The 12,989-nt window shown below is 35.9% G+C and overlaps 1 protein-coding gene across 1 annotated transcript in view; it reads left to right on the top strand.

Annotated features, from left to right (window-relative positions):
- The window catches only part of ANO3 (anoctamin 3), a 335,023-nt gene that overhangs the window by 172,868 nt on the left and 149,166 nt on the right, over positions 1-12,989 (top strand). The window contains 2 exon segments of the mRNA NM_001265904.1: positions 1,486-1,644; positions 10,879-10,979. Coding sequence (NP_001252833.1) covers positions 1,486-1,644; positions 10,879-10,979 — 260 coding nt within the window.

The following is a 12,989-nucleotide window of genomic DNA, read 5'->3' as shown; positions in this document are numbered from 1 at the left end:
TCAGAACTTTTTCATTCATTGAAGAAAAGACTGTGTAAAGCTTTCTTGTTCTTGAACTTGGAAGTCTCTACTACTATAAATTTACGCAATTGAACTTAATCTCTCTGCAGAACTACAGCCCACTAGAGGCCCCTCAGGCAGCCTAACCTGCTGCTGTAGGGTGACTATTTCTTGGATATTCTTTTTGTTTGTTGAATGACTCATTGGCCTTTATCTCCTTAAACATCAGGTTGCTCTGGTCCTCACTTCTTTCACCTGGAGCTGCATATCTGCCCTAGTCAGGGTCCTCCAAAGCAGTCTGAAATGCTTTTGTCTGAAATTATCTAATATCTCCCCAGATGTTGGAAAGCATTTTGAATCTCAAGAATGCCTGTATAGGAAATATGAAATAGAGAGTTGGTAAAGATGTCCAAATAGTTTGAAGGAAAGTGGTGAAAGAAGGATAGGGTAGATAATAGTTATGAACAGGAACTTGGAGTCAGAAGGTATTGGGTTCAAGTCCTGGCTCCTCGTTGATCTTGGGCAATATACTGGAAAAGCCCCCTAAGAGGACCATAAAGAAAATGTGTTGATCAATAAAGCTGATTTATTAAAATTACTTACAGCAAATAAGAATACCACACGGATAGTCTAAGTAGCTTTTTAGAAGGATGAAGTTAGGGAAGAGTTTTCAAAGGATTCTCACGGCCTGGACTGGGTAATCAGTAGGTCTTGTAAGGCAGGAATTTGGTTGAAAATTGGGCAGAGTCCATTAAAAATAGACTGAGTTGGTGAGTACAACAGAATGAAGGCCCAAGAGCAGTCTTGCTGAGCAAGCAATTTGTTTTGAAAAGTAAGCTGTTTTATTTGGTTTGCAGTCATATATTCTAGGAACAAGTATTTCCCAAAGCAAACAGCTTAGGGATTATTTTTTGGTTTCAGTATTACTAAATATACATTTAGGAAAATAATGTCTGGACTGAGTATTATTCCACACAGGAAATAAAGTTGGTTTCAGTTATTAGTATTTATGTTCTCTAAGCCTTAGTGTCTTTATCTTTGAAATGCATGTAGTGAGTAGTATATAGGATAAAGTATTGAAAGCACTTATGTCTGGTCATGATGTTTAGCAAATATTCAACATATGTTAGCATTATTTTATGATGAAATAAATTAGTAAATAAATAATCGTTTTATTATTTGTTGTTACATGATATCATTTTCATGGGTCTTATTGAATAAAACATATGCATTTTTATGCTAGAACCAAAGAACCCATGTTCAGATATCAGACCACCTAATTTTATATCCTGGAACATCACTTGCTAATGTGGCTCCTATGGTAGATTGTAAACTCTATTTAATTGTATTTTCATATCTTACGGTAGAAATATTAAAAGTACATTTTTCGATATTGTATTGCTAGTGTTCAAATGGAAATAACTATAACTAAAACATACGTGCTTGTGTAACCCACACCATTAACAATCATTGCTTTATTTGCAGAATGACATGAATTACATAGCATCCAGTGGACCTCTGTTCAAAGATGGCAAAAAGAGAATTGATTACATCTTGGTTTATAGAAAGACAAATATACAATATGACAAAAGAAACACATTTGAAAAGAACCTCAGAGCAGAAGGCTTGATGTTGGAGAAGGAGGTAGGTGCTTTACTATTATTAGTTATGTGATGAAATGTGTTGGAACAGATATAATCACTTATGGTTTAGAGAGGAAAATATGTATCACATGACTTTATAAAATACATAGTTCTTTTCTGTCAAATGTTAAATAAATGCATGTACATAGCCCTATTAAATATGTATTCACTTTTTAATCTATATAGTTCTGTACAATGTAAGTATTTTCAAAGGGCATGACTATTTTTGCAATTTTAAAAACTGAATAAGGAAAGATTATAGTCATGTAAAGTAGAAAACTTTATGAAAAGGAAAATAACATTTTGAAAGAAAAAGGTTTGCCAAACTATTAATGTCTGTTTTTTAGTGCTGGAACTGTGAGTGGTTTTCTTCCCAAATCTTTTTCTTTTGTGAGTTTTTAAAAAAATGTTCTTGGAAGAATTTATTTTTTCTAGTGAAACAATAAAAGGACCAAGACTCACTAGAAAAAAAATAGAAAGAGGCCGGGAGCGGTGGCTCAAGCCTGTAATCCCAGCACTTTGGGAGGCCGAGATGGGCGGATCACGAGGTCAGGAGATCGAGACCATCCTGGCTAACACGGTGAAACCCCATCTCTACTAAAAACTACAAAAAACTAGCCGGGCGAGGTGGCAGGCGCCTGTAGTCCCAGCTACTCGGGAGGCTGAGGCAGGAGAATGGCGTAAACCCGGGAGGCGGAGCTTGCAGTGATGCGCCACTGCACTCCAGCCCGGGCGACAGAGTGAGACTCCGTCTCAAAAAAAAAAAAAAAAATAGAAAGAAGGAAAAGCATATCCTCTATAATCCTAGTATCAGAGAAAAATTAAAAAAAAATTCTCACTATTTTAGTTATACCTTGTATGGTTATAGAAAACACATATTAATCTCATTACAGAAAGAACAAACCTTAAGGTAGAAAATTAAAAGTATAGAAACGTACAAAATAAAAGCCAAAGTCAGTATCTACAATCTCTCAAATCATACCCTTCTCTCATTTGGTGGTCTTGTTAACAACTTGATTTTATCTTGCTAGGTGCCCCTCAGTATATTTTCTAAGTATATACAAATATATAAAATTTTACACAAAATCAGCCATGATATATATGTATATATACATATATACACACACATATGTATGTATGTATGTATGTATCTATCGATCTATCTATCTATATTATTCTGCTATTCACTCCTGTCATTTAGCAATATATTACAGATATCTTAAATTGCCATTACATTTAGAACCAACTCAGCTTTTTACTAGATACATATTATTACAACTAGGGATTTATCCAGCTGTTCCTCTACTGAGAAAAAAAATTAATTAACTATTACAGAGACACCTAAATTACTACTTTTTTTTTTTTTTTTTTTTCAGACTGAGTCTCATTCTGTTGCCCAGGCTGGAGAGCAGTGGCACGATCTTGGCTTAACGCAGCCTCTGCCACCCGGGCTCAAGCAATTCTGCCTCAGCCTCCGAAGTAGCTGGGATTACAGGAACCAATCACCATGGCCACCTAATTTTTGTATTTTTAGTACAGACGAGGTTTCACCATGTTTGCCAGGCTGGTCTTGAGCTCCTGACCTCAAGTGATCCACCCACTTCGGCCTCCCAAAGTACTGGATAACAGGCGTGAGCCACTGCTCCCGGCGCTACCACTGGGTTTTAACTAGTTGTAAAAAATAGGAGCAACAAGAAAAACAAAAGAAACAAAAGAAAAAAAAACTGTTTTTGATGAAATATCTAGATAATTGCTAACAAGCTTTATCAGAGTGTTAGTAGGCACTTAGATATAATATTGGAATCCCTTTTCCCCCATAGAACATCTCCTGGAATTAGTTTTCTGAGGAACACCCATCAGGAAGTACTAAATTGCAGTTTGGGGTAGCCCTAGAAAAGCTAATCCATTTAGGCCAGACACGATGGCTCGCGCCTGTAATCCCAGCACTTTAGGAAGCCATGAAGGGTGGATCATGAGGTCAAAAGATCGAGCCCATCCTGACCAACATGGTGAAACCCCATCTCTACTAAAAATACAAAAATTAGCTGGACGTGGTGGCGTGTGCCTGTAGTCCCAGCTACTCGGGAGGCTGAGGCAGGAGAATCACTTGAACCCGGGAGGCAGAGCTTGCAGTGAGCTGAGATGGCGCCACTGCACTCCAGTCTGGAAGTCTGGTGACAGAGCGAGATTCTGTCTCAAAAAAAAAAAAAAAAAAAAGAAAGAAAAGAAAAACTAATCCATTTATGTTTATTAAAATCCTTTAATATGTATGAAATAACAAACACACCATGACTTGACTCTTTACGAGGAAAGAATTACTCATACACAACCTAGAGTTATGGAGCCTGGCAAGTATAATTCTGACTTCAGTTTTCTGTTGACTCCTTTTGTTGTTTCTTTATTATTCCTCTTCCAGGAAGTTTTAACCCAGAATATTCCGCCTCCTCCCCCAATCACTGGTGGCTAATTAAATAAAGAAGTACTTACTGGAAAAAAAAATCTCATTAAGTCAGTGTTGTGTGATAGACTTTTATTCTTTTGATATCCTTGTGACTTCTCCTCCATATAAATAGAATTAATCACTCTTCATCTGCTCCCAGAGCAGTTTATACATAGATCTTACTATGATACTGGTATTTGTTTTCTCACGTATCTCCAACTATTTATTCATTCAGCACATTATTTTGGCTAGCACTGAGCAAGCTGCTGAGAAATATGATAAGTAACAAAGTAACAAACTCACTGCCTTGACTAAATTTATAGTCAGTATAGGAGTCAGACGTGAAATCTGTATATTCCTAACAGGTATTGCTCTCAGCTTCTACCTAGTTTTCTTGCCAGAAAGCTCAGATTCTCAGTTCTGAATCTTCCTCTTCCTTGTTCCTCCAGACTTTTCCCAAGAATAATACTGGATGTTACTCATCCAAAAAGGGTCCTGTTCTGCTTTTAAAAGGAAGTCTCTTTATTCTTGAGCTCTCACTCTCAAATCACTCCCAAATGGTGTCTTTGTTTAGATTGACTCTCAGCAGGACAGTGTCCATTTGTCTACTGTTATTCCTGAACAGAGAGGGTTCTCACCCACAATTACAGTCCTTTTAGTCCACATTCACATTCTTAGGATTTGTTTCCTACTGTTAAATAAATTGCCAGGACAGCATGATCAGGAGGTGTATTCAACCTCAATAGAATATTGTTGGAACCAGCCGTTGCTGCAAACTGCTGCCATTGTGTTGAACACAAGTTACCAGTCTTGACTTCCTCTGTCCTCCCAACTGTGTACCTCTGACTTAGTTTCCTAAAAGTGAAAAGGTTTAAGCTACCCCAGTTTTCCAGAATAGATATTATTAGTTTTGAAGCTGAGTTGGGAGATTTTTATATTTTCCCTCTGAAAAGGCCGTAGAAGCCTTATGAAATTTTACCCAAACCTCTGTAAAAACTCTGTCTATTCAAGCAAGGGAAAGTACTACAAATTAAGAAAACAAACAAAAAAACTTGTTACACTCTTTCCACTTGAATAATGCTTGCACAACTAAGAGTACTTCAGAGACTGCACAAGAAAGATGATCTCACCCAGGGTGACTTTCAATCTACACTTACTAATACAATGCTTAAAATTCTTTACTAGGATAACCTTTATCATTTGAAACTGTGATAAGTGGCATAAAAGGAAAGTAAATGGTGCTAAATGGCTTGCAACAATGGCAGTGGTATGGTCTGGAGGGTGAGGGGAGACTAGAAGAAAGGGAAGGAGGGAAATTTTAAAAATAAACTTTGAATTGAGATTTGAAAAATGAATAGTAGCTGATGTAGGTGAATAAAAGGGCTAGATGTGGTTTTCAATACTGGCTGTATATTAGAGTCAAGTGGTGATTTTTTTAAACTATGGATGCCAGATCCCACCACAGCATAGATCAATTAAAGATCACGATGGTGGTGGGACGGAGGATATGGATATTTTTCAATACCAGAAAAAAACAGGGTACTAAATGAGGTTGGAAAGAATGAATGCAGTTAAGTCATTCTTTTTTGTTAGTTTAAGACTTTTGATCAACTTAAGAAAAATGGGAAGTTATTGAATAATTTTAAGCAGGTTAGTATCATGATCACATTTGTTTTCAAAAAAGATAAATTTGGATTACTGAAAAGAACATAGATTTGAAGAGCAAGACTGGATGCACAGAGATCATGGGCGGCATTAGAGACGCAGTTTGTATCAGCAATGTGTCTTTCTCTTAGACTTGAAAGCTATGAGCTATCACATCCTATGTTCTTTCCACTCTGTGCTAACAATTTGCAGCGTGACTTTGTAAAGACATAATTTTAAAGTTTTCTCTCAAGAGTGAATCTCCTGCCTCTTGGGAATTTGGGGTGGAATAATTAAATAATAATGTGAAGTGTGAAGGCAGTGGGTGTTTTGTTCTCTGAGGAGCTTGCCTTCATTAGAGCTGAACAGAATAGTGCCAGATTGGCAGCTTTTGATTCCTGGGGAAAAGGTAATCTTTCTCCCTGACAGCATCAGCCCCGCATCAGGCCCCTGCCCAGTAGCTGCAAGAAAATGAAACTACATTTCTTTTCTTCTGCTTTGTTTTTTAAGTAGAGGTATAGATAAAGAGAAATTAAGTTGAATAAGTTATGAAAGACGGTTATTCATGTTGGTTGATAAAGATCTCTATATATTTTAAGACATACAAAATGAGAAATGTTACGTGTGTGTACTTAGCTTGACATTTTACTCGTTGATAGTAGTTACTATAATGCAGAAACATCCTTCTAAAGCATCCCCTTATTGAAGTGTATTAGATTATTTTACATCCTAGAGGTTGAGAGTAATGAATTAATAACCAGTACTAGGCAAGCTGTTCATGATGTTAATTTGAATCCTGACACAGCACCCTCTTCCAGAACAGTCCAGGCTTATTTGCTTTCTTGTCTCCATCACACCGGCTTAGATATAAATTACATAAAATGTGTTCTCAAAATAGGTTAACTTATTTATCCATTTTATAAATGCTTAGTGCATGCCTACTGTGTGTTCAACACAGAGCTAGGTGCTAGGGATACATAAGCAAAACAACGAATCTTCTCTCCTGACTTCTACAGAGCAAATGAAAGTAAAAATGCTATAGAAAAAAAAAAAAGAGAGGCAATAAGAAAGATAAAGCAAGGGCAGACAAGAACTAGCAAGTGATCAAATGATGGAAGTGGAATGAGTGAGACAAAAGGTATTAGCAGAGGAGGTTATGGGATATCAAGGGTAAGATTATAAAAGGCTCTGTAAGTCACTGAAGAAACTTTGGCTTTCTCTGTGGATGAAATTAGGTTCTAAGAAATGGCATGACCTGACTTACATTTAAATAGGTCATCCTGACCCTAGTGCAAAGGGTCAAGACCACTGGGGACAAGAGCGTGAGCAAAGGGTGCTGCTTGAAAGTACTGCAGGAGTCTCAACCGAAGATGATGATGATATAAACCAGAGTGATAGCTGTGAAGGAGGCAGAGAGGGATCAGAATCTGGCTATATGTACGGTAAAGTAAAATCAGGAACAACCTAGTAGTAGGAGACCCAAGTTTTCCTGCAGTTGAGCTTAAATCTTCCCAGATCTTTTCCAGCATTCATCACATATTAGTCACTCTTTCGTGCTACTACTGTACTATGGCAACCAATATGCCCAGACTTCAGGAACCACGATGTTCTGAAGGCGAATGAGACCTCCATTCACACCAGAATAAGGCCCAGCTCCTGAAAAATTATTTCTTGTCCCAAGATCTATCTATTTCACAATAGAAATTTTACTTTCAAACCCTGCATGGAACCATTAGGAAGAATGCAAATGATCAGTGTGTTCTCAAGGTCTTGGTTACTCAGTCTTACATAGCCCTACATGTCAAACATCTCAGTCTGGATGTAGATTCGTTTTTGTTTGAGTCTAGACTCATTTATTTTCATGAAGGTCACTCTTCCAGCTTCTGGGAAAAATGAGGACTAGATAGGTTTTCTGTAATCTTCAGGGTCTCAGTTTCTCTCTCCTTGAATTACCTCTGAATAAGAACTCATGTCTCCCCAGGAACAAAAAATAAAGTATAGGCATAGAACAATTTAATACATCAAGATGAAAAAGACAGATCTTCTAAATAAACTATAAAGTCTACAGAAATAGTTTTGTTTTGTTTTGTTTTAAGAAAATTTATGCCCAGTTCAGAGTAAAACGTTTAACTCATCAAGTTAAACCTTGATTCAGGTCACTGTCCTTCAGAGTTCTTCCCAAATCATAGGTTAATGCTGGCTTTATGCTTATGCAACTGAAAGGTCTATAAAGAAGGTTTACAGCGCTAAGGAAGAGGCTCTACCAAAGATGAATTGAGTAGACAGAAAGATTCAGGCTTTGAAAGTAATCATCATTTTGGGTAGTTTCTTATTTGAGAGACATGCTGTCAACTGAGAAAAAATATTTCTGGAGAATTTATTAGGCATGGACACTTGATGAGGCACCCAAACTTTTACAACATTCACACTCTGTGAGGCAGAGATAATTTTCTTCATTTTCCAGTTGAGAAAACTGAAGATAAGAGTGGTTAAATAATTTTTCTAAGGCCACAGAGATAGTAAATGGTAGAGATAGAATTTCTACTTAAGTCTTTGTAATTCCAAATACCATGCTTTTTCATTTATACCATGTGATCTCTTCCAAGTAGGCAGTAAAGACTGAGGAAATTCAAACTACACTTGGTGAGAGGCAAGTTGGTGTAACACTGGTAACCAACACGATGATTTCAAATGAAGGATCTTTGTCATCATCTTACCTAAGAACTTTTGTAAGCATAAAGCAAGAAAATGTATAATAAAACTTGACACGTCTGTCACTTGCCCTGGATGAAGGAGTCATTCAAATAGATGTATGCTTACGCTTCATGTTTTAAAAAGTTTTTCTCATCCCTATCATTCCTGCACAAAAACTTTTCCACCAAATTTGGAAGATTCACTAAAAGATACTGGAAAAAAAAATCACAATCTTCTCTTTTCTTTCAGTGACAGATTTCCAGCTGGGTGATATGTTTTTGAACAAATGGTTATTTGAATGAATCAACAGTCACTTTAAAAAAATTATATACATTTTTCCAAGCATAGATAATATGTGTAACTTTGGTTGGTCTGAATTCAAAGACCTATAGATATTTGAGACATATTATGTTTACTTCTGGCATTGTCAGTTTTCATTTTAATAATCCTTTGTCTTTAATTTGAAACAAATGTATTTTAAATAGGAAAAGTCCTTTGGAATTTGCACTGACATGAAAGCATCTTAAACTATTTTCCCATGGTGATTTGCAAAATACTAGTACCTCAGTAAGCTATGGGGAAAAAACAATCCTTGATCCAGAAGTTTGGAAATTCAGCATAGTTTATCTCCTGCTTGGATATTTTTTAGCAAATGCATGCATATTAAAGTGTCTTAGAAGTCCTCTAATGAGAAACCCAAAATTTAGTTGATCATGGAATGAGCCCCCACTTCTTTGCTTCTAATACTCTATGGAACAAACTGGCAAATCCTGGTCTGTGAAGGTGCCTGCCCAATGGAAAGGGTAGCCATGTTGCCTTCTAGGTTTGAATATTAGGCCAATGACATTGGTTCTCTAAATATTGTCTAGAAATGTTGGTAATACAAAAATAAAATATCATCTGGCAAATCCATGAAACTAGCCCTGCTTAGAATTTGGGGCTATAGTAATATATGCATATGAAAACTTTATAGTTTGATTTTAAAACATACATGATTTTAAATTAAATTGAGTTATTTCTATCCTATTCTTGAGCTTTTAAGATTCATATGTTTCGGCCGGGCGTGGTGGCTCACGCCTGTAATCCCAGCACTTTGGGAGGCCGAGGTGGGCGGATCACAAGGTCAGGAGATCGAGACCATGGTGAAACCCCGTCTCCACTAAAAATAGAAAAAATTAGCCGGGCGCAGGGGCGGGCGCCTGTAGTCCCAGCTACTCGGGAGGCTGAGGCAGGAGAATGGCGTGAACCCGGGAGGCGGAGCTTGCAGTGAGCCGAGATTGCGCCACTGCACTCCAGCCTGGGCGACAGAGCGAGACTCCGTCTCAAAAAAAAAAAAAAAAAAAGATTCATATGTTTCTTGATAAATTACATCTAATGGAAATACAATGAACAGTGTTAATCAAATGGAGCTCAGCTGTGTCTAACCTGGTGGGTGCATCTAAAGGGAAGCAAAAAACAGTTCTTTTATTTCAGATGTTTTGCTCCTATAATCACATGAAGGATAAGCTCTGTGTAATTCAATGTTAGAATGGACATAAACTTGTTCCATGCTCTATGAACCTCAGATACTGTAGGATCTTCAGGGAATAACTGTGTTGGCTTTCTTTCAAAACAGGGTCCAATATGAGCATGAGTGATATATGATGCCTAGGGAGTCAGTTATTTATTTAGTTATTTTAGACTACTAAACCAAATCTAAGAATCATGATGATTCTCTTATTCAAAAGGGTATTAGATTAGCAAACAATCCTGGAATTTCCAAGAATTAAACCACAGTACCCCATTTTGTAAAAGCTCTCTACATAATCCTTATGCATACTTGACTCTGCTTAAAAACCTTTTGTCTAGTCAAAGACACTTTAATTCTTACTTGTAAAGTACAAGTAAAATACAAGTAAAAGTGGATGAAAAGATGAAAGAAAGAAAGCAAATATGACAACTCTATGAGCTAACAGACTTGTATGATTTATACCCAGTTTTTTTCCAGTATTATCACAGGACCAAGCACATAGTTTGAGGACCTAGTAGTTACTCAATAAAATGTAGTAGAAAAATTAGTGAATTAGTTAATAAATGACTGGTGGTAACTGGCAGTATTTTCTTCCCCCTCTGAACTGGAATGGCGTCATGATAAAAAGCCCATCAAAAATAACTCCACATTTTTAATTGGTTCATGATTGATGTTCTGATTGGGGATTCTGTATATTGAAAATCATCAATGTAAGAAAATGCACTAATGCACATACATGGTTATTTCTTGTACATAGTGTCATTATTACATTTTTATCAAGGTTTTTCTTCATTAAGATTTTTTTATCCATATACATTTATTTTAAATCAGTGACAGTGATCATGCATAGTCAAGGGGACAATGTTCTTTATTCCCAAATCAAACTGTGGCATGATATCATCAGCTCTGATTCTAAATAATGTTGCCTATCTTACTATCATTTGCAGCCAGCTATTGCAAGCCATGATATCATGTTTATTAAAATTCACATTCCATGGGACACGCTGTGCAAGTATGCAGAGAGGCTGAATATCAGGATGCCCTTCAGGTACTTTCAAATTTTACTTTATTTTATCTCAATATGTATTAAAATGAGTCTATCTTTTGCATCACCTTAGAGCAAGAAATGCAACCCCTTCTACAGAGAAAATGCTTTTTCTTTCAAAATTTCAGTTATTCTGGACAGTTATTTTCTTTTCTTCCTAATTTGTTTGTCTAATTTGGTAAACTTTCTGATTCCCTGGACACTATGTCATTTCAAGGTGGACCTGCCTAGTGGGAAAGTAAAACAGTTATTTTCCATTTTAACTTACAACAATTTGCAAGATCAGTCTCACTTCTTATTTAATATGGGTGGGCAGAACCCTTCTTAGTTTTGTGGAAGGCTGAAAGTGTAAGTGCATAGCATTTTCTTTGTGTATAAATTGTCGTCCTCCATATAGTCATTAGCAAGAATCATTTCTCAGGTCAGTGCAACCAGGATGGTTTCTTAATTCTGTCCTCAATAACAAGAAATAAATGGTAATAGGAGGACTGCTTCTTTCAAGATTTTCCAGTCCTTCCTGTAGGCAAGTAAAGATTAAATAGGCATCCGTTTCCCTATATTGAGTATCTTGTGTTTTATGCAGAATGTGTCACTTTCCTCCATCATTTCTCACAGTAAAATTCAACAAAGCTCTTACTATGCAAAGTATTTACTCACATTGAAGACATGAACATGTACACTGATGTGGAGCTTAATATGCTTCCTCAGTTGCTACGGTTTTAAAAGGTTAAGCACAAACAAATTGCCAAGTAAGAGCCTCTAGATAATGAATATAAGTGAAAATTAAGTACAATCCAAAAATATGGAGAAATTTCTCAGATCTGGTAGCATGAAAGACTCCAACTCTGGTAGGAGTGCTGATATTCTCAAATATTATGACAAACCTCTACAGTATTCAAGATAAAATGTGAGGTATTGAGCCTCATCTTCTTAGTCATTTAAAACACCTAGGGCTTCAAAGATGCAACCATAGTCATTGACCATAAATCATAAATTAAGTGTTGAAAACTACTGAGGAATCTTCTTGATAATATTAGAATTAAACACCTAAATTAATTAGCTTATATTCATGCTTGGCTAAGGCTTTAAAAATTCTCTGTAGAGTTGATATTTAGAATATATGCAAATAATTCCTCAAAGATCTTGGCAAAAAAAAATAAAATTTTAAAAAAGATAAATAAAGGAAATAATATTATTTCCAATTCCTCAGCACCTTATAAAAATAATGAGTAAGACTCCTTTAAAAAATCCTGAGGTTTGTGTATTTTTATGAAGTACCCCTGAAAGACGCCAGTAAGCACCTGTGAGATATTATTTGTGTTATGGTTAGAGAGTTTGAAGTTAGTAGAGGCTAGTTTCGATTCTGGTCATTATTTTGAACTAATTTTGAGGGTACAGCTAGGTAAATTTGCATTTGTGGTAAACAACATTTCTTGAGTTCTGGAATTTTTCTATCTTCATGCTATATAACCTTCTAAAAAGTCTTTTAAAATACTTGACTTGGACTTATTACAGATGATAATGTATAATAATAATATGCTGATAATGGCAGAATACTTGCTCTTTGCTGAAATTTATTCTGTGGTCTGTGCATATTCATGTTATACAAAACCATGCAGCATAAAAACAGCGAAATAAATTTTAAACTCTCAAATAATTTTACACGTAGCAATCTTCAAATTTAGCATAGATATGGTTAATAATCACCTTTGTTTTTTCCCAGTGGGAGTCAAACTTAATAAAAATATTCTGAAATTCAATTTGAAAACATTTTCTGTGAGCCTTACAACTTTTCATAGCCTCCACTTTGTATCTTATGATTATAGTTGAAACACATATAAAAATATTCACTGAAGTATAATTTATAATTGTGAAAAATAAAATATTTCATATGTTATCATTAGTGGATATAAGCAAATTAGAATACAACTTTGCAATGAAATATAATTAGTTTATAAAATGAATGGGTACAAAGATTTCTTAGTGATTTTGGGGAAATATTAACTAAAAAAT

Source organism: Macaca mulatta, chromosome 14 (assembly GCF_049350105.2).
Source record: "Macaca mulatta isolate MMU2019108-1 chromosome 14, T2T-MMU8v2.0, whole genome shotgun sequence".
Classification (NCBI taxonomy): Eukaryota; Metazoa; Chordata; class Mammalia; order Primates; family Cercopithecidae; genus Macaca; species Macaca mulatta.
This window is presented reverse-complemented; position numbering and strand designations above follow the sequence as displayed.